Below are 25,707 nucleotides of genomic sequence, written 5' to 3' on the forward strand. Positions count from 1 at the left end.
TCTTTTCAATATAATTAAAGGACAATTAACAAGAAATTTATCTTTTAGTTTGTTTCTAAGTTATTTTTCACAATATTCATAGTTGAAAAAGATCTCTTAATTATAGCAGTTGAAACAGAGAGAATTAATATCAAATGAATAAAAAAAGACGACCATAAGAAGAAAAAGAATTCACTTTATGAGATTTGAAAATTTTTATTTAATTAAAAAATATTAGTAATAATATCTTTTTCAAATTTCTTTAATATTGTTACTTATCTTTTAGATATTAAAAATTATTAATATTTAAATTAGACTGAACTTTTATTTATACTAAACTAAATACTAAATAATTTTTTAAAAAAATTATACATAATAACTTATTACTATTAAAAAAAAGTTTGGGGGGCCGAGGCCGCCACTCGCCCCCTCCTTATGTCCGTCCCTGAACTTAGGTACAATATGATAGGCATCATAACATTCACCTTTTTATAATATCAAAATCTAATTTTACAATTGATCATCTAAAAATAAAAAATAAAAAATTCACATAAAAACAAATCTACCTATTAAAAATAATACGCGTACATATATTATATTTTATACCATAAGGGGTCCTATAACAATTATTTGGTGACAGTGAAAGACCTTTTGAGAAGATTTTCCCTTGTATAAACCCGTTAGGCAGGGTCCCCCTACATGTGATTTCTCGAATATGTTTAGTTGAACGAAAAAATTATAAGAATGGAAATCCTTGCATAAACAAGGTTCTTTCACTTTTCTTTCTTTTCTTTCCTCTTCCAACAAGAACATAAACTGATAAACATACATTATCACATCACATTTCATCCAAACGGGACATTACATACTCGGTTTCATGGTAATACATAGGATCATTCGAGTCCTGTTCCATTATTTTTCACGTTACAAAGGCATGGATTGCCACTCTACTCTATTCAATGTCGTCAATCCAATCACCATATATTCTACTGATTTTATCAGGACCTTTCCACTTCTGGTGCGCTCTCTGTCCAGGCCTCTGAAGCACAATCGTAGCCCTTTGCGACGAAGGAACTCCCATGTGATACATCGAATCCGAATGAGCAACCGGGGTAACTGATGCAACCACATTATCAGCAGGAGATTTTGAAGGTACGCCTCCCTGCTTCGCGTCCGGAGCAGCAGCAGAAGCAGGGTCTCTACTTTCTCCCTCTACAAGCCCACCTCCATACCGATGCAATTCTGCGGTCATAACACCAGAGTCAAACTTTTTTCCATGTAGGTGGCTTGCTAGATACAATTTCGACAGAACCAGTGTTAGAGAGTAATTAAGTTGCTATGTGCCAGCATCAGACAAAATGTTCTTAAATGCAATATAGTTATACTCAAGGACAAGTAGTGTGATTCACACTGAAATTGAGAAATTCTATTGCAACCATTAATAATACAGAGGAGCATTTCATTGCCACAAAAAGTTACTGCTGGCATTCGTTGAATTTGTGCGTAGAAGACGATAACTAGCATATTCATGAACCCAAGCCTCAACATAACAACACTAACCTTAAGGATGAGCTCAAGACTCATCCTACCCTCAAGTTAATTGCTGCAAATTTCATTCTCTAACCAATTCCACACACAAGCAATCACAGAACTTAACAGGGACACAGACTTAGGGAAAGCCATCAGATGATAGAATATATATTGAAGGGAGCAAAACTTGGGCAAAATACCGTCTTTTCCAACAGTTATTCACACACATTTGCATTTTTTCCTGAAACTTGCCTAGCTTTAGCAAAATGTTGGCTTCAGACTGCTGATTTTGACTCTCTTATTTATTTATTGCTAATTCCAAAATGTGAAGTTGAAAACATTTTATGCCATCTAATTATTAATAATTGTGGTACCTTGTTTAAATTTAATCCTCATTCTCAGTATCATGAAAAATATCCCTTATGTAAGGAAGGTAGAAAATAGGTTTCTCAAAATAGTTTATCTACTTCATTTCTTGTTTCTTGAAGTTATTGTTGCATTCTCCAAGCATAATATGCAACTTGAAAGAGGCTATTGTCATGGTTGAAAGAAACCTAGTGCATGGTTCTAAACCGAATCAGTTTCTTCTTGTATAGGTTCAACTTCACTTATGAAGAGTTGAAAGGAACAGACAAGAAAGCATGCATATATTTTTATTAAGTTTCGTTTTTCATCAACTTTGCTTCCACTATGTATGCAGAAGTTGCCAAAAGTGTTTAGTTTTGATCAATTTCTACTACTGAACATCTATCTAAGAGCTATAAGGATGTCACATACTACCCTGTTTTCATTTTAGAAGGAACCTAACATAAGCTTTTAGTCTCTGATAATAAGCATGTTTATCTGTATTTTCTAATGAAACAACGCAATGCCAAGGTGCAATTGAAAGAAAACCTACGGAGATATGTGACCACCACAACACACAGCATTTATGAGTTTCCAATTCTAAGACAAATTAAATAAAACGATTATTCCAAACTTCCACTGCACTAAATAGCCACTATTCAAGTCCTAGTTTGCAAATGAAAAGAATACCTGCTGCACCATGAGCAAAATGGCACTTGTTTCCGAAGGGACAATACCCTGTCATCTCCCACTTGTTACAAATCCTCGTCTTCCAATTCGAAGGCTTCGAATTAGGCCCATTCCCATTCCCACCTCCACCAGCACCAGCACCAGCACCAGCACCAGCACCGGCACCACTGCCACTTCCAGTACCTCCACCACCCCCTCCTCCACCGGCACCACCCCCTCCACCACCATAGCCACCAGGGCCCAAGCTTATAGCCACACTCTCTCTATACTTGGATTGCTCATCATGAAGAAAAGTGCAACTATCCCCATAGGGACACCCTTCTTCTGTATAGAACTTCTTGCAATGCCTACCCTTGTAAGACCGCTGCGACTCGCCGGAGTAATTGGAAGACCCCAAAATGGGAATCTGGAACTCCTCCCTGGCGGGAACAACAGTGTCGGAGCCGGTGTTGGCCCTCTCCTCCTCGTGAGCCGCGACGATCTCCTGCCAGTTGGGTGGAGGGCGGCGGAGCTCTTCGACGGAGTGGGCGAAGTTGCAGTTGGTGACGTAAGGGCAGGTTCCGGCACGGAACTTGCAGCATAGTTTAGTCTTGAAGAACATCTTCCCTATGGCCTTCGCCCTGTTGCTATTGTTGTTGCTCGACGACGTCGTTGCGTTGTTGTCCTGAGAGCTTCTTGCCTTCTTCCTCTGGTCGTATCCGCTTCCTCCGCCGGAATTGGAAGGCGTGCTGTCACCTTCGTTGTTCCAGAATTTGTAGTCCTCTTCGGTTGCCCAGACGGAAGGGTCATTAGCGGCGCCGGCGATGATTTGAACGACGTCGCCGTCTCGGCTGTAATCCATCGCCCGGAATGGGGATCGGAAAACCCTAATTTCACGGAAAACGAGGACAAGCTGAGAAGTGTGTTGAGTTTAGTGTGTGTTAGGTGAGAGAAAGGGGAGAAATGATTCTAGTGTTAGTGGTAGTCCTAGGAGTATTCGAAAGAGATGAAATTTAAGAATTTTATGAATGATGAAGAAGAAGAAGAAGAAGATGGTATGAATTGGATTAGATCTAGAGACAGAAGTAGCTTGGTTCCCAAATCCCAAAATGGATTGAATTTCAAAGGCATGTGTTAGTAAGATTTGCCGAAATAATGGCATTGTCTTGTAATGAACAAGACATAACAGATATTATTACTTACACAACCTCCTCTTAGATTTTTATTTTCAGATACAAATGTAACTAACTACATTACATCAGGAACTATTTATTACTAGCATTTTTAGTGCGACAAATTTTTCATTTTTTTTTATATCTTTTTTCGAGGATGGCAAATTAGGATTTATTTAGGAGTGCTGTAGTACTAATTCCTTGCTCCCTCTGCCATGAACAATTTGTTGATGATTTACCTTTTTTTTCCTGTCATATGATTTTCTGCTTTTTATTTCCATTTTCTTTTATAAACAATGATTTTCTGCTTCTTCTTTTCGGTCATGTGATGAAACTTAAAACCCAAAAAAGAAAAGAAAATAGAAATAAAAAAGCAGAAAAATCATATGACCAAAAGCAAACGAAAACAGAAAATCATTTTTTCATCATGCATCGTAAAGGCTTCTCTTTTCTTTTCTTTACCACGGTAACAAAAATGCTGGAACAAATGGGTTTAGTCCATCTTAGAGATTGGTCAAAGCCCTCGGCCCAATTTTCTTTAAAATACTTTATGGCCCATAGCCCAATGTAAGATCTGTCAGAACTTGCAAAACCTTAAGCTATTTTTTAGTAAATCACATGTCAGCTTAACGGGCCTAGGCCCCATATGAATAAAAAATAAACTTGTGCCACTATAAGAGAAGAACAAAAAAAACATCTTGTTTTTTCTTAGGCAATCTTTTATTTCTAGTAGGCCTCCAAGTAAAATTCGAACATAATTACACAGATGCAATTCTGACCATTTCTCAAAGAAAAAAGAAACGATTGACTCTGTATCAAATATCTGGAGTTTTTTTTTGTATATTATATAGATGATCCGATCCATACATTTTTAGTATGTCGCAATTCATTAGCTAACTACAAATTATTAAATAAAATTCTGATTCACCACGGATTATTCCTTAACATACCAAGTTAAAAAATATTATGAAAAAAAAAAAACAAAATAACTTTCAAAAGATGTATTATTTTTCTTAAATGAGTATCAATTCTCTTCAAAAGATGTATTTTTTTTTTCCATGTGAATCTATTCCTAATATAATTGCAGCTGGAGGTCAACTCAATGAACATATGTAGGGAATTAGCTGAACAGTGTTGTTGATGTGTTTAGGGGGAAGAACCGAAGAATAAAATGGTTCAGATGATTAATATGTACCCCAGAAAAATAGTTAAACACTTTAAATCGTAAGTATTATTTTCAAAACATGACTAAGCAGAAAAGAAAAATGGAAAAAAATAGCACAATCTTACATTATATAATTCTCAGTTATCAACTACGAATTAATGAAAAACAGTAAAGTATTATTAGGGAATATTCCGATTCACATTATTCTCGTCAAATTAAGATGTATGATAAAGAAGTGAAACGACTAATTAACTACTTGGCTGAAGGAAAATTAAATGAAACAGCAACATAAGATCTGCATCTATCTCTGCTTCCAGCAACAATCATGAAGTATGCCATGCTGTAGTTTCATTAGTTGACCTTTTTCAATAAATACATCATTCAATTTTAGGAAGAAGAGAAAAGTCGATCATTCAACGCGGAACAAATCTATTAGGTGGCCGAAAATTAAACCCAACTACGTATTATTGTTTAAAAGAAAACATTTGATAAACTACTTTTGGCAGAAGAAGCTCGCATCAAATGCTGATTGAAAAAAATGGTATGGTCAACCTACCAACATTCATCGCATTTTGCACAACTCAATTTAATCATGTTCTTCGATTCCACTATATATTTTAAGAAATATATTTTTTTGCATGGACATATTTGATTTTATATTTTATCTAATAACGATGAAAAGTATGCGTCAAATCAATATCAGACACACACACAACTTTTACTTAATCATAAAAATAACTTGATAAAATCATTCTACTATTTTATTTGTATTATTATTAATTATTCTATTGGTCCCTAGTTTTAGAAATTTTCAATTAGGTTCTTATACTTTTTTTTTTTTAATTGAGTCTTTGCACCAAATTTTTTTCAATTAAGTCTCTTTTAGTAGTAATTGATTTAATTTTATAGGGACCCAACTAAAAAAAAAAAATTAGTGCAGAGACCTAAATAAAAAGAAAAAAAAAAGTATAGAGAACCAATAAAAAAAATTATTGCAAAGATAAAAGGAAAAAAATACAAAAACGTAATTAAAAATTTTGCGAAACTATAAAAAACCAATAGAGTAGTTAAACCTTATTATTATTATTATCTGCATTTAGCTGGGGTATTGTTAATTGCCATTATCTTTATTTTACTTTGCAAAGTGTTGAGGCAAGTTACTACGTACCCAATAATAAATAGCAAAGGGCTTTAATTTTTGGTTTAATTGCATATGCATTTATGCAATAATAATGGCAATGCCACCACAGTCTTAGCTTTCATTTTGCCAACTATATTTAATTTAACCATAGGAACTAGCTAGTACTCCTTCTTCTTCTTCTTCATCATCTTCTAGTTTTTCTGTTTTCCACCACCGACCGATCCGATTTATGAATTTATAAGCCAGCTAAGGTTCTTTGTGTTGGTCCACTCCAGAGTCTCCTGGTTGCAGTTGCTTTCTGCTCTACCATGCATTTTGATGGGTCATTTAATTTTCTCATACTCAACCACATGTGCTTGCTCCACCAACACATTCTATTATGTCACGCCATCAACTTGTTTTATTTTATTTTTGTTTAATGTTACCCTAGGAGCCACATCAAAATTCATCTTAATTGGGCCCAACAAAATAACTCGCATGTTATTTCTATTTAAGATTTAGTTAATTTTTCCCTTTATATGGGGTACATGTTAAAAATATAATCATAGTTTTTAATATATTCAATATATTAAAAAGGTAAAAGAAGTTACTTTTTTAATAATTTTTAAACAAATATTCCTTTTTATTGTGTTTTTAAAATATACTTTTAGGACGAGTAGTAATTGGAAGATGAAAAAAATTTGAGTACGAGCTAAATTATTATTATTGATGAGTATATTTAACTATTAATCTAATACCTTTAATTTAACAGTCCAATAACATATTTTTAGTTCACACTTATTACTTGTTAATTACCAATTAAAAATAATTTCTGTTAATTTTCTAATATTTCTTTTACAAGACGAATGTCCAGTGAATATGAAGGTGTACTATCACTATTTAAGAGAGTGATTTTTTTTATAGTGAGGGTTGTGCATATATATAGGGTTAATATATTCCGTAAAATATTAGAAGGTAATTGTTTTAATAAAAAAATGAAAAATTAATTAATATTAATTAAATATAAGAGAAAAAATTAATTATCTAATATTGTGAAAAAAAAATTATCATCCTGATGTTTTGATAATATTTTTCTTTAATCCTTTAGTTTGTAGTGTAAATATTTTTAAACTATCAATACATTTGTACAAACTAACTTCGTCTTTTAATTAACTATATATAATTTAATCATTAATTAAGTTGATGATTTCCAATTATTTAGCACATTTTTTTTTACTATTTTCTTCAAAAAATAAGAAAATATAAAGCCATAAACAAAAGAATTGAAAACTGCAGACAATTATGTGGCACAAATAAAGAAATAAATATAAATAATAAAGAAATAATTATAATTATTTAGTTTAAAAATGAGATAAATTCATTTTGTGGCTCATCATGGGGACATGGGGGGCATACATACAAACAAATAATTCTACTAATAATTAACATGGTAACATTGTACACACAGTATGTATTTTCTCTTTGGTTTCCAACAAAAATCATTCATAATTCAAGCCTCAAAGTCTACCATCAACTTGTTCAGCTTCTTGTTGCTTATTCTCTGCTCTATAAAACTCTTCCCACACTCCTCTCTGCACAAAATCAAATTTAGTCAAATATGTCACCCGAGAATATGCTACACTAAAATACAAAAGTCAACGTGACCAAAATTCCAAAAACGTAAAAGGTAAATTAAATTAAATTAAATATTTTATAAATGAAAAAGTGAGTAACCTTTGAGGCAAGGAAGAAGCAGCATCAGGGGTCAAGATGCGGGCGAGGCGAAGGGCATCGTCTTGGGTGTTAATAATATGATTGAAGCACAAATAACGACCGTAGGATGAGACATCCTCGTAGACACAGATGTGTGCGTCGACGAGAAAAGGAAGATCAACGGTTACGAAGACACCATCCTCGTACATCTCAGCGGCTCCTCTGAGGTAAGGGTTGCTGATGGAGAGATCAGGGGACATCAAAAGACCTGCGTTGATTGACACCATATTCATCCCTCTGTCCATTGCTAGGGCCCACGCTGTCTTCTCTGCCATCGTCTTTGACATTGCATGCCACAACTGTTTCACAGATATCAACTATTCATTAATTAAGCAAGGATAATGATAGATAACTAATAATTTTTTTTAATAAAATAAATAATTACTAATAAAATAAAAATATATTACATTTTTAAATTATTCATTTAAATCTTAATATTAGAATAATTATTTGTGTTATACTTTTCTTTTAATTAATTATCGCTTTTCTTTTTCTAACTTTTTAATTCCTCGTTTCTTTACTTTTCAACTTTGTACAATTCCTAAATTACGTTTTTTTACGCTATACTTTTCTTTTAATTAATTATCGATTTTCTTTTTCCAACTCTTCAATTCCTCATTTCTTTACTTTTCAACTTTGTACAATTCCTAAATTACGTTTTTTTAGCGTGTGGTTCAAGTATTATTTTGTTATAAAGATTTCATTCCCATAAAAATTAAAGATATCAAATAAGAAAATAGAAATTAAAATGATGGTATTTTAATTCTCTAGAATCAAACTTGTTTAGAAATAACTTTTCAAAACTTTAAACTAAATATGAAAATATGATATCTTAAAATTTTTAGAAATTATTTATAAATTTCTCCAAACACACCCACCCTAAATGTATTTTCTGCTTTTTAATTATTTGTCCAAATAACAAAAACTACTTAGACTTGGTGTTCAACTAGTGGAAACCAAATTTTTTGAATTATGAAAAAACGATTTATTTTTCGAGCAAATAAATAAAGATTAGAAATATTTTTTATGTTCTTTAAACCGTAGTCATATTGTTTTGCTTTTAGATGGAAAATAATTTTCTTCTGTCTAGAAGCTAAGGTGTTAGACACTATACCTTGAATTTACGACAGAAATTGACATCGCTCCAATGCCTCTCGTCCAAGTCTAGTTCCATGGTTTTACGATCCTCTCTCCAAACAACAGCGGTGGCCGAGGATGTAAAAACAACTTTCTCAATGGTTTCTGTCTGTGCACAAGCTTCAAGCACGTTGTGTGCAGCCCTTACCTCCACGTCAGCCATGTATTCCTGCGTGCATGACAACTCATCAATTCAATTCAATTTCTACCGCCTTTACAGCTATTTTTTTTACAAATTTTGACAACTTTCTTTTGCCAAATTAATTTGGTTGGACGGTCGGCTCATTGGTTTATTGCTTACTTTCAAACTTGGAAGGAAGTAAAAATATTTTAAAGAATATTAATGTGGTTTAATTTTCTCTTAATTATTAATACACTGGTTACTATTTAAAGAATCATAATACCTATACGATTTACATAGAGATGATCAAGCAGTTATGTTTTAATGAGATTAGAACCATTGCATGTGTTCCATATGATTACTAAGAAGCAATGATATTTTTTTGGTGTCTAAACAAGGAAAGAAACAAAGCAAAAACTATCCTAAATCCGAGCGGATGATTCGTTGAAGATCAACACAAGGCTCAGACCAAATAACATGATTAGAGTTATTCTTGGCACTATATTTAGCCATCCAATCCGCAGCTCTATTTGCTTCTCGGGACACCCATTCAACGTGAACAAGCCAAGGACGAGATAAAAGCTCCTGAATCTTGTGAACCAAATCTGTTACTTCAGATGAATACCCACTTGTAAGCTCATGCATGATGGGCAGAATGTCAAGGCAATCCGTTTCACATATAATATCCCTCAAACCGCAATCCCAAGCTAAAACCAGCCCCCTCCAAGCAGCAAATAATTCACATCTGATTATAGACCAAGGGGGAATGCTTCCAGAGCAGCCCGAGATCCAATCTCCCTTAGAATCTCTAATAATACACCCAAATCCCGCTAAATTTGAATCCATATACAAGCTTGCATCACAATTAACTTTAAAACTATTACCTACCGGTGGTTCCCAACACAGGCAATTTCGGAGAGACCTAAAGGCATTGCTTCGATTCCTGTAAACCTGTAAGTCCTTGGCGGTAATTCTGGCCAAGGCAACAACCTTGTGGTCTGTCCAAGGGTTGTCAGTATTGAATATGTCATTGCACCTATGTCTCCATACCCACCAAAGTCCTGCACCAAAGGACGCCTCATTGTTAGCCAAGGCCTTCCGAAACCACTCTTCAAGAGCAGTACCAGTCGTCGAGTCCAGGATACTAGGATCCAACATATACCAAATTGCCTTTGATCGTTCACAGTCTCTAAGGCAATGCTCCATAGTCTCCTGCGCCTTGTTACATCTCTTACACATATCTGAAGAAGCTAAATGCCGCTTGAATCGAAAGGTCTCAGTTGGTAGAGCATCATGTAAGCCAAGCCACATAGTAAATTTGAACTTCTCTGGAATGTTTGTGTTCCACAACCAGTTCCAATTACTATTGGCATTCCAATTTAATGCTTTCTTTAATAACCATCTGTAACCCTCCCTTGCACTATACTTTTTTGATGCTGCAGGCCACCACTCCCACTGTGGCTCCAACTCAGTCGAACTAGGATATCTCAGACCACAAATAAACTGCTTAATCTCATGCGGAATAGGCGTGGTAAGACTATCAACCTCCCAAGACACCCCTTTCCACAAGTCAGCCACCATGAAATCTGATTCAGAAATATGTACATAAGGAACAAGGTTGCAAAGTTTACCAAAAGGAGTCCACTCATCATACCAAACTGATTTGTGGACATCTCCAATATTCCAATGAAGCCCTTCCTTGAGATGCTCATAGGCACTAACAATGTTCTTCCAGGTAGCCGATGAAGAATTTCTACTGTTTCCGTTCATACCAGATTGATTCCTGAGATATTTATGCTTCAAAACCTGCACCCATAACTTCTCACTATTGTTTAGACAATCCCATACCAACTTTCCCAAAAGTGCCATGTTAGCACAGGAAGTATCCCTAATACCCAATCCTCCTGCCTTTTTAGGAGTTATGGCGACCTCCCACCTGACCAGAGGCAGCCCTTTTCCAGTCGCTTGGCCTTTCCACAAGAACTGTCTCATTAAGGAATCAATTTTATTACATGCATACTTCGGGAGAAGAGAAATTTGCATTTCATAAACTGGGATAGAGGTCATAACCGATTTAACAAGACAAAGCCTCCCTGCCTTATTTAGTAGGCGTCCTTTCCAACTGGAGAGCTTTCTCGAAATTTTTTCAATAACCTCCTGAGCCGTCTTCCTGGAAGCTCTGGCATGACCGATGTTAATTCCCAGATATTTACCCAAATCATTGCAGAAACGGATGTTAGAGACCCCTGAGAGAACCTCTTTTCTCCTCTCCGACACCCTCTTGGAACACTGGGCCTTTGACTTATGAAGATTTACCTTTAAACCTGACGCTCTAGAAAACAAGTCCAAACAATGCATGACCTCTATTACTTGAGCTTTTGATGCCTGACAGAAAAGCAAAAGATCATCTACAAACATCAAATGAGAGAGTCGTGGTCCGTTCCTAGAAACCGCAACTGGGTTCCACAAACCTTGGGAAACTCTATGAGAGATAAAGCAAGCAAGCATTTCCATACAGAGTACAAATAGATAAGGAGACATAGGATCTCCTTGCCTCAACCCTCTCTTTGGATTGAAATTTTGGAGCCTGTTCCCATTCCACAAAACTGCCAATGAAGAGGAAGTCACACAATTCAATATAAGATTAATGGTAGCCTTTGGAAACCCAAACCGGACCAAAGTAGCTTCCAAAAAACGCCAGTCTACCCTGTCATAAGCTTTTTCCAAATCAATCTTGAATGCCATGGTCCCTTTTCGAGACTTGGTGTTCCTCATGAAGTGCATAATCTCCTGAGCAATGATAATATTCTCTGTGGTTCCTCTTCCTGGAATGAACCCTCCTTGCAAAGGACCAATGATCTCCGACAGGAAAGGTCTGAACCTGTTAACTAGAACCTTTGTGACAATTTTATAAATTACATTACATAAGCTAATAGGCCGAAACTCCCGTAAGGAAGAGGGAACTTCCACTTTAGGAATTAGAACAATTAGAGTATCGAAAATAGCCGCATTCATTGGCTCACCCTCAAAAGCTCGCTTGACCAGTCCACACACATCGTTGCTAAGAGAGTCCCAGAACTCTTTGTAGAAAATTGCTTGAAATCCATCTGGCCCTGGGGCTTTAAACGAACTCATGGTCATCACAGCTCTTTTAACCTCTTCAGACGTCACCGGTTCCACTAACTTTTGACAAGCCTCAGTACTAAGAGACGGACAAGGAAAAGGCCCCATGGCGTCCAGGTCAATATCCTCCCTTGTAGAAAAGAGCTTTTGAAAGAAAGAATTTGCCGCCATTTCTAGAGTCGTAGTCTCCGTGGCCCAAGACCCATCCTCCAAAAATAACCCATGGATTTTGTTCCTCTTTCTCCTGATAACTGTCTGCAGATGAAAAAATTTTGTATTTCTGTCTCCACATCTCACCCATTGTTCTCTAGATTTTTGATACCACAACAGCTCTTCTTGAAGAAGGACAGCATTCAGTTCCTGATGCAAAACTTGCTCTTTTATCCTAAGCTGTTGATCCTCCCGACTTTCTAGAGTAATCTGGACGTCATTCAAAAGCCTCTCCAACTCCCTTTTCTTAACAAAAATATTACCAAAAACCTTTTTATTGAAGCTAGTTGCCTCTTTTTGAACCTCCAACAAACATTTGACTACATCCGGAGCTCCTCTATTCCAAGCTGTATCAACAACATTCCTAAAAAGAGGATGAGTCATCCACGCAGCCTGGAATCTGAACGGACGATGGCCCTTGGTAGCCCTCTTTGCCATCTTGCACCTAGTGAATAATGGGCAATGATCAGAGTGAAGGCGCGCCAGCACCTCAGTATAAGCCTCCGGAAATAAGAAGCAATGATATAATTGGATAGTTATTGGAGTATGGATATTACTCCTATATCCTTACCCAAAAAGAAAAATTAAAAAAAAAAGGTGGGGGATTAACCAAGTGAATGGACGACAATGACATATGGATTAGCTACATTATTATGATTAACTAAAACTGTGAATGAAGTATGAAGTGCTTAGTTGTCATAATCTTAAGCGTTGGTAGGGAAATTAGAGTTGCCATGGGATAGAAGAAGTTGGGAAAATTCAGGCAAATGATGCCTACCACAATAAATGGAAGCTATATTATATCCCAAAGTTTAAAGACTAACGCAAACAAACACTGCTGGTATTTTCACCCAACCACAACCTCCCCAACAGAAACTGCATGCATTAACTCTATCTTATAAAAAAATTAAATAATAATATAATATAACAATTCCAAGGAAGGGTAAAAATAAAGGAGGTTGCTTGCTTGCTTACATCATAATCAGGTTGATCAGAAGGAGGTTGAAAAGAGTAGAACAAAGCAGAGCAGCCTTTAAGGGAATCCATTATGCTTTGATAATCAAACGGGTCTGAGCGGAATATCTTAAGCTTGTTTGGGTCAGTAGAAATCCCCTTTAACATATCTTCCCCTAATTAAGAAGTAATTAATTAATTAAGATAAAAGAGGAAATAGTAAGAAGAATAATCCCATTTAGGGAGATACACATACCTTGTGTTTGAAAGGAGGCATGAACGGTGTAGCCCCTATGAAGGAGTGTGTGGACAAGGGCGAAGCCCAAATGGGCCGAAGCGTCCATTACACAAACGGTTTGAGCGGTGTGGTCGAATGAGGGTGCCATCTTATGATCTTAATCTGTGTTGAAAGAGTGGAAAATAAAAAGGGGGGGTTTATGTGAAGAAAGTGTAGATTGATTTATAGAGAGAGAAGGGCATTCAAAGAGTGTGGAGGGTAGATAGGTAGGAAGGAGGTAGTTGTCGTTTAGGAGATTGACACGCGCACGCACCTTTCTCTCTCTCTAATTTCATTTATTATTCACACAATATTAAGCTCTTAATATAAAAAGAGGGGGTCATGGGGTCAAAGGGTCAAAACAAAGGGGGAACGTATTTGAGTTTCTTCAACTTTCAACCCATTATAAATGTAGTTTGGTGGGAATGTGGCGTGCCTAGTTATATGCACCTAACTCACCATCTTACCATCTCTTCCTTCTCTTCTAATTTCATAAAGCTTTTAACACTCTCTTAATATTATTAATCCAAAAATATACTTATTATGTATCAACAATGTTAGGAAACCAACTCTATATAAGTCAAGAATCAGCTAACTGGTAAACCAGAAGCACCAATGACTTTAATCGGATGTTGCTACTGATAGGCACACGAATGTTCTTTTTCTTATAAATTTGATGGTTTTGGATATGATTTCTATGTTTCATGTGTTACCATTAATAAAATATAATTAATTATATGAAATCAACTAATAAATGATCAAAGCATCTGTTCTGTAATTCTCTCCTATCACTAGCGTATCTTCTCTCATGTTTTAAACGTGGTCAACAATAATTTAAAAAACAAATTAAATTATAAATTAATAAAACTAATTATAATTAATTATGTTGTTCCATTTATTTTTTGCTGATTATTAATTGGTTTCATATACTTTTTCATTATGTATTTATTCAATAAAAAATGTTAAATTTTTTATTAATAATCATCTTAATGTGTTTTCTTAAAAAGTACATATTAATTAAATTTTTTTTAAGAATTAACAAGTGGCCTTCTTAAATTATTAAATTGTTATGCTCTCACTCTTAGTCAATTACTACGTCTTTGACTATGTATTGATTTTCAAAAATATTATTCCTACATAAAATTAGACACCAATAAATTCGTATATAAATATATGTGATTTAATTTATTTTTAATATATATTTTATACTAATAACTAATTTTAGTGTATATATAAAACTTGTTTGGGAAATATGAAGTTTTTTTTTTACTTCTGACTTATAAAAAGTTACATTAATAATGTTTGGTACAATTTTTTAAATAAACTTTTAACTTTTCAAAAAATTATTTAAGAGCTTTTGAAAAAGTTAAAAAATGTGATTTCTCCTATTTTCAAAAGCTATTTTATTATTCTTATTTAATATACAAGTTTAAAATAAGAATTTTTATAATAACTTTCCAAATACAAAATAACTTATTTAAAAGTTGTTATTAATAAAAATCTTTATATTTTAAACTCTTTTTTCAAAAAACTTATTTAAAAAATTTATTCAAACTGGCCCATAGTATAGTCAGTTAATTTTAAGGTGTTGCATGACTAAGGTACACTAATTTGTCTTTTATTAAAAAAAATAGTTAATAGTATATTTTAAGAGTAAAATAATAAAATTTAAGATATATTTGGATGGGATATTTTTAAATTTCCTGTATTTTTAATATAAGAAAACTTAAACATTGTAACTATATTTCATTTAATTTCAGAATATTTTATTTGGTTGAACTATCAATATTAGTTGTATTTTTAAAATATCCTATAAGATGCATTTTATGAGGTTGAGAGATCAGAGAGGAAAAAATTAAATTCTTTCGTTATAGGTGGAAATTGAAATCTCTTATTTTTAGTAGTTAAAAATTTGGATAAATCACCTAAATAAATTGTTTGGAATAAAATTTTAGGTGAATGTCCAAATTATTTCAAATTAATTACATTGATGTATTTTTATATTTTTCTTTCATGTACATCGTTGTATTTTACCACAATTTAGTAGGTGGTGTCATTTGAGTAAATCAACGATGTAATAGAGAAGTACATTCCTTCACCCTCAAATGATTTAGTGTAGCAAACAATTGTTATAATTCGTGCTAGACACACAATTTAATATAAATTTTGGGCATGTACACAATGCATTTTTATAAAGTTTAAAATTTTTCATTATATTCATCACATTTTGTAAAGTTAAAAAATGTAAAATATTATCTATCCATACCATTCTAAAGGTAAAAAAAAAAAAAAAATTATCATATAAAAATTTTCATGTAAAATTAGATTTTTCTATCAACAAAAACAATAATAACTAGAATTCTCACTCTCTCCCTACTCCATCCCAATTTGTTTGTGCGGGGGCAAGTCTTCATCTCCATATGGGCTTTTGGTGGATCACATTTGTAATAGATAATCTCCATGACTACTCTTTCTGCGATTTCTTTTCAATTTTTCATCCCAAGTTATATTTTCCTCGTAACAAAATATTAGTTCAATAGTCACATTTATGTACTCTTCGAGAAAACGGTATTAAATGATAATGTATGCAAGTACGTAATTCATGGTGATGACATGGTGTCTCATGTATTTTTAGATTATTTTTAGTGTTATTCGTCTCCCTATATGTACCCAGCTAGCACATGGAATCAATCCATAATAGAACACCATATTTGAATATGCAACTTAATAAATTTAATTCAAAGGAAGTAAACCCATGCGATAAATTTCTTTTATAATTAACGACGTAGACTTGAGTTATTCTTAGTGGTTATAAGAAATTATTAGAATAGCGATTGAGTTTAACGACTTAAAAAATTGATTGTTAATAGCAATTAATTTAGTGATTGATATAGAATTTTTAGGACTAGAGAAAAATTAATCGCTAAATCGGTTGCTAATAACATTCAACGACCGATAAATTTTTTATACAACTAGAATAAAATTGGTCACTAAATCGGTCGTTATTTTTTTAATTTAACAATCGAATTAACAACCAAAACAAGAGAAATAATGTCTCTGGGGCTCTTGGTCACAAAATCGGTCACCATTTTTAATTTAGCGACCGATTTTGCAATCAATAGAGAAATAGTAAAAATTTATTTGGTCGTTAAGACAGTAATCGCTAAATCATTCACTAATAGCAATCGAATTATCGACCGATTACTTTTTTATCCAATCAGAATAAAGTTGGTTGCTAAAATCGGTCGCTATTTTTTAATTTAGCGACCGAATTAGCAACCAAAATAAAGAAGCAACATCTTTTGGGACTCTTAGTCACAAAATCAGTCACTATTTTTTAATTTAGCGATCGATAGAAAAATATGATGAAAGATTATATGATCACTAATTCGGTCACTATAAACTCATTAGTCACAAAATCGGTCGCTAATTTTAAAAAAATAAAATAGTTACTAAATTACCGTCACCAACCCTAATTCACCTACACCATTCTCATCTTCTCCCTTCAGTTACCGAGCTACTCGCCAGAAGCATAACAACATCTTCTTCGCCTTCTGAGTTACCCATACCATTGTCGTCTCTTTATTGCAGCACCGTCTTCATCATCTTCTGATTGCAGCGTCATCCTCTGAGGTCTTGGCGTCGTCGCCTTCATCTTTGAGATCCCGGCGGTATTAGCGTTATCTGAGTTCGCATATCGTTTTATCACCGTTTAAATTTGGTAGCTAGAATTTGTACACATATTAACAAATAACAATCTTTCAGTGAACCATCACTTTCAGTTCTCAATCTTGAACCTCCAACGGAAGAGAAGAAGATCGTTCACATTCAGGTTTCCAAAACCAAGAAACGCCTTGATTTCTTAATTTATATGTTCTTGATTTGTTTTCTTATTGTTTGTTCACCTTATTTCAATTTGCAACCTTAGCCGAAGCACGCGCATGAGGTTCCAAATCACTCTCAAAGCAGTTACACTTTCGGTGGCATTCTCTTTCAACGCGTTTGGTTGCAGGTATTTACAAGATATTTATTTGAAAAATTGATCTCTATTTGATATTTTTATATTTTGTTGAAATATAATTATTTATGAAAATCGAATTTTAATAATGGTATATGTGAAATTAGTTAAAATCTATAATAAAAAAATCAGTAACAGCGACTGATTTTAGATTTTATAGTGAAACATCAGCGACCGATTTGGCCAATTGCTATTTAGTGACCGATTTCTTCAGCGACCAATTTAGTTCCAATATCTTTTTTGTACTAGTTTGGTAGCATTGGTTGAAGATCGGTCGCTAATGGTTAGAGATCGAAGTGATTGCTATTTTCTAATTAGTGACCAAGGTTTTAACGAACACCATAATCGGTCGCTATTCCAATAATTTTTGTAGTGATTAAGCTCAAAGAAATACATATTATTATTTTTAATGTTAATAAACTAATTAATTGGTGTGAAACACACTTACTTTTTGAGTCAATATTCAATTTATCTCTGAAATTTTAGGTTGAGCTTAAATTAATCCTTAAAATTATAATTGACTCAGTTTGGATCTCAAAATTTACAATAATAATTTGCGTTAGTCTCTGAACTAATTTACGTGAATGACGTGTTAATTTTACACGTTAATTTATCAAGATTTGGACTTATCGTCTAGATTTCAAGTGACTGAGATGTAATAGGCTTTCTATAAATTTGATTAACTCGTCAACATCCTTACGAATACGATAATAACAAATTCAATTTAAAAATTTTGGAATTCTACAAGTAGTGGCTAAGTTTATGAAAGTTTATAAGTGTAGATCACATAAAACTTGAATGAAAAATTTAAATTACAGCAAGTTAATATATTAAATCAACACGTCATTAATAAAATTCAGCTCAAGAGTTAATGTTAAATTATAATTATAAATTTCAAGGTTTAATTTAAATCAATAAAAAATTTGAGAGTATGGTCAAATTGAATTCGACCTCAAATTTCAAAAATTTATTTGAATATTAACTCCTGGTTTTTCGCTTGTAACAAGAAAAATGAACGAAGAGATCGGATTTTTGGGAGAAAACAAAAAAGGAAATGGGAGTGAAAGAAGGGAAGAAGAATGACGATAAGCAAGTTTTGAAAGGTTCATAGTCTCTCTGGATATATTTGTATGCATTGAAGGGAATATTAATATTAATAATGAACATTTGAAAGGAAAACAGGACATGTGTATGTACGTTGAGTAGTTGATGTGTAAACTAACATTACAAGAAAGAAAAAGACACTGCACACAAGGCTGAGTTTTGTGGTGTTACCCTCCTCTTAGCATGTTTATTATTTTACCCTCTCCTTTTGGCCTTTATCATTAGGAAAAATATAAATAAACAGCTGTTAAATAGTTAATTTTAAATAATTGTAATTATTAATTATTAATTATATATTTTTAAAAAACAAAAATTAAATAATCACTAATTAATAATAATTTAAAAAATCAAAATTACTAATTATTAACAAATTGACTGGTAATTAGTTAATTAGGTGTTGTTTAGCTAGCAAAATTCTTAAATATGTTCTAATAATTTTGATTTGCAAAGGATAAAAAGAAAAAAACGTTGACACACCATAAAATAAATTTTACAATGTCCATGTAAAGATTCCAAACAAACACAAGATTTCTTTTTTTTTTTTTTTTAATCCTAATTGTATAGAGAGCTTAATTATCTTCCGCTTTAATTAATTGCCAAGTACACAATGACTCAGTCCAAAGTTGTGGCTTTGGTTTTGAAAATGACAACTGCGACAACGGCAAGCTTAGTTGGAAAAGTCTGCAAATTACAACATATATAATTCATAGGCCAAACACTTTGACTTTATCCAAATCATAAAATCTTGAAAATTAAATATGATCGAAAAATACAGAAATTATTTTTAATATGAAAAGAGAAGTGGTGTTTTAGTTAAATATTAATATTTGAAGTGTATTATAGTGTTGTGAAAATTATTCACCACGCTCTCCACGTGTTGGTTAAGATGCTGTCACGTGTTTAACATATCCCCCACGTGTTGATCAGATTGCTGCCACGTGTTCACTATGCCTCCCACGTGTTGCACCACGTCCCCCACGTGTTGACTTCTCACAAAAAAATCCACCCATATGTAATTACACCAAATACTCCAATTTTTAACAAAAACACTAATATTTTTTTGATACAAAAAAAATTAGCCCAAAAAATATTAACCAAAAAAGAAATAATCATAAACTCAATACTAAAAAACTCAAAAGCTAATTTGATATATACACATTCCATTTATGGATGTTTTATATGACTAGTATGTTAACGTTAAGATTTCATCCTACAAATTAACATCTATTTCATCATTTTCTTAATATACCATCGTATCCGGAACACTCAAATTCTTTCTTTTTTTTTTTATTGTTCGGTGTCTATTAATTAATTATTTTTTTTTGGTAAAATAATTAATTAATTATTTGAATTCCATTTCTGTAATATAAAGAGTTTGATGAACCCAACAGATGTTAAGAGCCCAACTTAAAGAGATCCGGTATATCGATAATTCATTAATTCGGTGTTTGATACATATATGTCCATCATTCAAACTTATTGGTAAACCCACTGATCCAAAAGAGTCATCAATTTTTTTTTGGTTAACGAGTCATCAATTTTTTTTGGGGTAGCTGATACACAAATATCTTATTGACCAAGAGCCCAAACTTGTGTGTGTGTGGAAGTCTATAATTTTTTTTTGATGGTTTGCATTGCTGAAACCCTGTTTGTATTATTGGACATTAGTGAAAATTGGAAGGTCCATCTAGGGGTGCACAGACCCAGCCCGGTCCGAAGTCCCGGCCCAGTCCCAAACACTTTAGGAACTAATTTGGAGTGATTTCATCGGGTTTAGGGTCGGGTACGGGTCTCAAAAATAGACCCGTCGTTATTTCGGGTCGGGTCCGGGCTATAGCTCGGGTCACCCGAAGTCGACCCGGTGGCCCGGTCATCATACACAATTAATATTTTGTGTTATTAGTGATGGATCATGACTATTCTTACGTGGAATTTAAGTATTATAAACCTTAATATTTTGTGTTATTAGTCATTATAAGACTATAAGTTAATGTTTTATGTTTAGAATGCATAAGATTTTAGACTAATACATAAGATTGTGTTATTTGTATTGATTTAAATATTTGGTATTATTAGACAATATTAGTATTGATTGTGGTTATGCTTTAATATTGATTGTGGTTATGCTTTAATTTTGAAGAATGATTGGTTCTTGTTATATTTTTCTAAGTGAATTTTACCATGTTAACTAATGGTTGGAGCCTTGGAAATTTGGATATTTTTACATGCTAGTTTACAAGAAGATATCAACGTAATGTAATGTTAACGGCCCGGTTTTCACCCGGTATAATTGTGGCCCGAAAGTGTATTGGTTTCATCGAGTCTAGGACCGAGTTCGGGTCTAGTAAATAGATCCGGTATATATTTCGAATCGGGTCTGGATCACATCAAACCCGGCTTCACCCGGCATGTGCACCCTAGGTCCATCATTCTCATAATATTTCTCTTCTTTACGCACTACTTTTAGGTTCATTAGTAATTTAGCATATCCACAAAAATTGTACATAAATACATTAAATCAATAAATTGTCAATGAATCTAAAAACTAGAAAAGTTAAATATTTTAAGAAATTAATTAATAAGTGTTCTAAAACCACTTGTTAAGGGTATCAATATAATAAGTCTGTAATAAAAAATAAATATTTTAGAATTTCAATATATTTATTGTGTATTTAATAAAAATAACCTTAAAATGATATGAATGGATTTTTATATTATATTTTAACTTTAGGGTTAATTGTGTTATATTTATTATTTTGTGTTATATATTTTAAAACTTTTTTGCAATTAATATTTACTGATATTCACAAAGATCTGTCATCTCCCAAAAAACTGATAAATAAGCATCTATGACGAAAATAAACAAACAATGAAAAGCATTCTATTATATATATTATGGAAGGCATTCTTTTTTTTTTCAACTATTACAAGAATTGAATAAAAATTTTGACAAAATCATATGTTTAGAACTTTCGGTGGGTATATGCATATTTTCTAAAAGTTTAAATATTGTGATTGTAAAATATTTCTTTTCCTTTTAATTCAAACAAATTCTTGAAAATCAATGAATTTTAAGAAATTCAATAATTTTTCTTTTCAATTTTAAGTTGAAAGGTTAAAAAATAAAAATTGAAGCATAGAAATTCAATAATTATCTTATCTTGTAAAGTCAATCGAAATGGGAGAGTGCAAAAATGGAACAAAGGAGATGAACCTTATCCTAGAAGTGTTTACTATCCAATGTCCTCTCCTTTTTTTAAGATTCATTTTCAACCATTTTGTCTGTATTCTCCAATCTCCATGCAATGCAAAACCATTTTCGCACGAAAACCACAGCAAGCACTCTTACCATACCATTTGCCCATTCCGTTGACGGGAGATTTTACAATAATAACGACGTGATGAGTCTTGGAATTTTCTTCCCTATTTTAATGTCCCTACCAATTATTTCTTAGGAGGAGGACTTGAATCTTTTATATATGGCGAATCCATGATTGTAAATTAAAGATATAATATCAAAATTTACTTCCTAACTAATAGGAAGAAACAAAAGTGTTGTCACCCAAAAAGAAATATGGATATGATTTAATTGTTATATTATATATTTATAATTCGTAGTGAGTAGCTGTATTTGAGAGCATGACTCTTTTATTATTTTAGAAAATAACTCAACATGATAACCCTAGATCAAACAAGCAAATAAGTTTTTCACCTAATATGAATCCATTTTTAAATTTTATTCTTTTTAGAGTTAATGCTAAAGCGAATTTTTTAGATTAATCACGTACACTCAAATAATTAAATTTTTGAGAAAAAAAATCATATATTAATCTGTCAATTTTTTTTTATCAAGTGATTTATCATATTGTTAAAGATTAACGTAGATATTTTTATCAATTTTGAAATAATAATTAGTATAATTCAAATATTAAAAAATATTTTTATACATGCTCTCAACTTCAAATATCACTTTCTAACTTAACTTACCTTTTCACTATTGTTGTTTACTTGTTTAGATATTCTACTTTCTGATAGCAACTTTGTCTTGCTTCCTCCTTTGCGTAATACATACCCGATTGTTCATTCCATTTAATTAGCTCTTCTAACACAAATTGATTCATGATTTTAATTGCAGAGTAGTATGGCATTCTTGTTAAACCCGCCACAACAGGAACCATTAGCACACACTTTCACATTGCATTGATCAATGCTACATCTACATGAAAGTATTTCACCACATCAGTTTCACTTCACTACTTTTCAATACTCCATCACGTGATCTTTTTCTACGTGGCGTAATATTTAGAGTTTGGACTCCATCACACCATTTCACAAACCGCCCGTGATTCAATTTTCTTGCGCCTCCCTCCCACAGAAAAGTCTACGCTCCTTTAGAACTTTCCATAATTAACTTGTATTCAACTCCATAATAGTGTTTATCTTAAGTATACATTTAAAATTAACAATTAAATACATTAAAAATTATATAGAATAAAATAAAATAATCATTTTGATAAATATTTTTTTATATACATATAACATTTTTACTATAATAATATTACATTGTCAAATTAAATTGGCTTTGGTTAGGGGTGTGCATGGTCCGGCCCGACTCGAAGACTTGACTCGATTTCGAACACTCTAAGAAATAATTTTGTGTGATTTTACCGAGTTTAGGACTGGATAAGGGTCTAAAAAATAGATCCGGTCATTATTCTGTAAACGTTAATATTTGGTGTTATTAGTTATTATAAGACTATGAGTTAATATTTTATATTTAAAATGTATAAGATTTTAGACTAATTAATGTATAATATTGTATTATTTATATTGATTTAAATATTTGGTGTTATTAGACAATATTAATATTCATTATAGTTATGCTTTAATTTTAGAGAAGAGTTGGTTCTTGTTATATTTTTCTAAGTGAATTTTACCATGTCAAATAATGGTTGGAGTCTTAAAAATTTGGATGTTTTCACATGCTAGCTTATAAGAAAATATTAATATAATGTAATATTAACAGTCTAATTTTCACCCAATTTTTACTCGATATAATCGTGGTCCAAAAATGTATAAATTTTATAGAATTTAAGATCGAATTTGAGTCTAATAAATAAATCTGATATATATTTCAAACCGAATCTAAGTTACATCAAACCTAATTTTTCTCGAACCATACACACCTCAGCTTTAGTATTTCCTTCAAAATACGATAAAGCAAATCAAATAAAGTATCATGCTTATTAATCTTAGAGGACACATTTGATTTGTTATAAGAAAACTTTATGTAAAATAATACTAAAATCTCCTCGTAATTTTTTTTTTCACACAATAATTAGAAAACAAGAAATAAATTAGCTGAAAAAGCCTGCTATTTTGGGGGGTACACGTGTGACCACAAAAACGTGTCATAATCTAGTAGAATCAGGGGGTCAACCCTTTCAGCGGTGCTAAACTGCTAATGGTTCAGATGCAATACAATCATACACTATAAGGTTAAATACCCGTTTTGCCCCTCCATTAAATCCCCTTAATAAAGGGGGTCCTTTGAACTCTTCTAGTAGGTGGGGGTGATCGCCTCTTATCTTACACACAATACCAAAAAATCAAACACTCGAAACTTCTCATAAGAGTTATGAGAGCTTCTCTCATAAGAACCGGATCCGTGCCGGTCCTGAATCCGGTCCGGAACTGTTCGCCTCGCCTCGCTCTCCCGCGCCAAGCGTCCTTCTCCGGTGACAACAGCCGTGTTCAGTCGCCGAGCCTCTCGATACATTTAGACTCCGACGGCCGTAGAGACCTTCCGCCAAACGGAATCCGCCGAGTGATGTCGGAGTCATCGATTCGGTCCGCGAGCGAAGGATTCGGCGCTATCCAGGATCTGAAACGAAGAGGAACGCGCCCTTTCCCGGTGATCGTGCGAGAGGACGAAGATGAAGAATTCGGTGGCGGATCCGGCTACGGCGGCGGCGATAGAAGAATCTCGACCGTGACCGGAGGAAACGGCGGCGATAGGATGAAGATTGGCGCATACTACGAGGAAATGCTGAAGTCAAACCCTACGGACGCTCTTTTGCTTAGAAACTACGGGAAATTCCTGCACGAGGTGATTGAAAAATGAAAACTCAAATTCTAATGCACTCGTTTAATGAATCCTTTCACCTAAAAAGGTGTAAGAGGAAAATTTCATGGATCTGATGATGGATGATGAAATTGCAGGTTGAGAAAGACACGGCGAAAGCGGAGGAATATTACGGAAGAGCGATCCTCGCTAATCCCGGCGACGGCGAACTTCTTTCTCTGTACGGAACGCTGATTTGGGAGACGCAGCGAGATGAAGAGAGAGCCAAATCTTACTTTGACCAGGCCGTTTACGCTGCTCCTGATGATTGGTACTTCCTCCATCTTTTCTTAATAATAATAATAATAATAAATCACATAGTAAAGTAATTAGTAATTACAACAATAATTGATATTTTTTTATGTGCAGCACGGTGCTGGGATCCTATGCGCACTTCATGTGGGAAGCAGAGGAAGAAGAGGAGGAGGAGGAGGAAGTTAATGGCTGTGTTTTAAAGTGATTTTTGGTATTTAGAGGTTGTAGAGAGTGCTATATTTTCTATAAATGGCATTTGAATCTGAAAGTTACAGAATAAGGATCGTTGTTGTTTGATATGTCTAACCGGAAATAGCTCCAAGTTATAGAATATCAGAGACTGAAAAGTAAATGGCTGCCTCTGTCCCTTCACCCTTCTCCTCCGTTCTCGCCACTTCCGGAGACTGTAACATTCTAATATAACTTTGTAGATCCCGCTTAAATTATGTATGATAGATATTATTGGGATAGACATGGACTTGTAAAATTTTGTTAATGCAATTAATAATAGTGCTAATCGTTTTTACCCAGCATCCTTAGCCTTGTTTTATTAGGCATTATCTTTCCATATCTACATAATCAATAGTAACGCAGATCTTTTATCTTCTTCTGAGATAATTTTTAGCTAAAT

The 25,707-nt window shown here is 33.3% G+C and overlaps 3 protein-coding genes across 4 annotated transcripts; 1 reads left to right on the plus strand and 2 right to left on the minus strand.

Annotated features, from left to right (window-relative positions):
• Positions 1-793: 793 nt before the first annotated feature.
• LOC112800026 (zinc finger CCCH domain-containing protein 12-like) lies at positions 794-3,838 on the minus strand. Of its 2 annotated transcripts, none has more exons than XM_025842061.2 (2): positions 2,545-3,838; positions 794-1,221 (listed from the first exon to the last, which is right to left on the minus strand). In XM_025842061.2, the coding sequence occupies exons 1-2, from the start codon at positions 3,383-3,385 to the stop codon at positions 932-934; spliced, it is 1,131 nt and encodes a 376-aa protein (XP_025697846.1). In that variant the 5' UTR covers positions 3,386-3,838; the 3' UTR covers positions 794-931. The 2 variants fall into 2 exon arrangements, with proteins under 2 accessions (XP_025697846.1, XP_025697845.1); XM_025842060.3 differs by having other exon boundaries at positions 794-1,269; positions 2,545-3,765.
• A 3,470-nt stretch (positions 3,839-7,308) lies between these two features.
• Positions 7,309-13,925, minus strand: LOC112800027 (cinnamoyl-CoA reductase-like SNL6). The gene is made up of 5 exons (XM_025842062.2): positions 13,555-13,925; positions 13,320-13,474; positions 8,868-9,059; positions 7,715-8,052; positions 7,309-7,572 (listed from the first exon to the last, which is right to left on the minus strand). Exons 1-5 carry the CDS (start codon positions 13,682-13,684, stop codon positions 7,491-7,493), a joined length of 897 nt encoding a protein of 298 aa, XP_025697847.1. The 5' UTR covers positions 13,685-13,925; the 3' UTR covers positions 7,309-7,490.
• Positions 13,926-24,068: 10,143 nt separating this feature from the next.
• Positions 24,069-25,609, plus strand: LOC112800028 (uncharacterized). Its single transcript, XM_025842063.3, has 3 exons — positions 24,069-24,806; positions 24,920-25,092; positions 25,191-25,609. The coding sequence occupies exons 1-3, from the start codon at positions 24,336-24,338 to the stop codon at positions 25,279-25,281; spliced, it is 735 nt and encodes a 244-aa protein (XP_025697848.1). The 5' UTR covers positions 24,069-24,335; the 3' UTR covers positions 25,282-25,609.
• The last annotated feature ends 98 nt before the right edge of the window (positions 25,610-25,707 follow it).

The sequence above is a fragment of the Arachis hypogaea genome, chromosome 5, assembly GCF_003086295.3.
Source record: "Arachis hypogaea cultivar Tifrunner chromosome 5, arahy.Tifrunner.gnm2.J5K5, whole genome shotgun sequence".
Classification (NCBI taxonomy): Eukaryota; Viridiplantae; Streptophyta; class Magnoliopsida; order Fabales; family Fabaceae; genus Arachis; species Arachis hypogaea.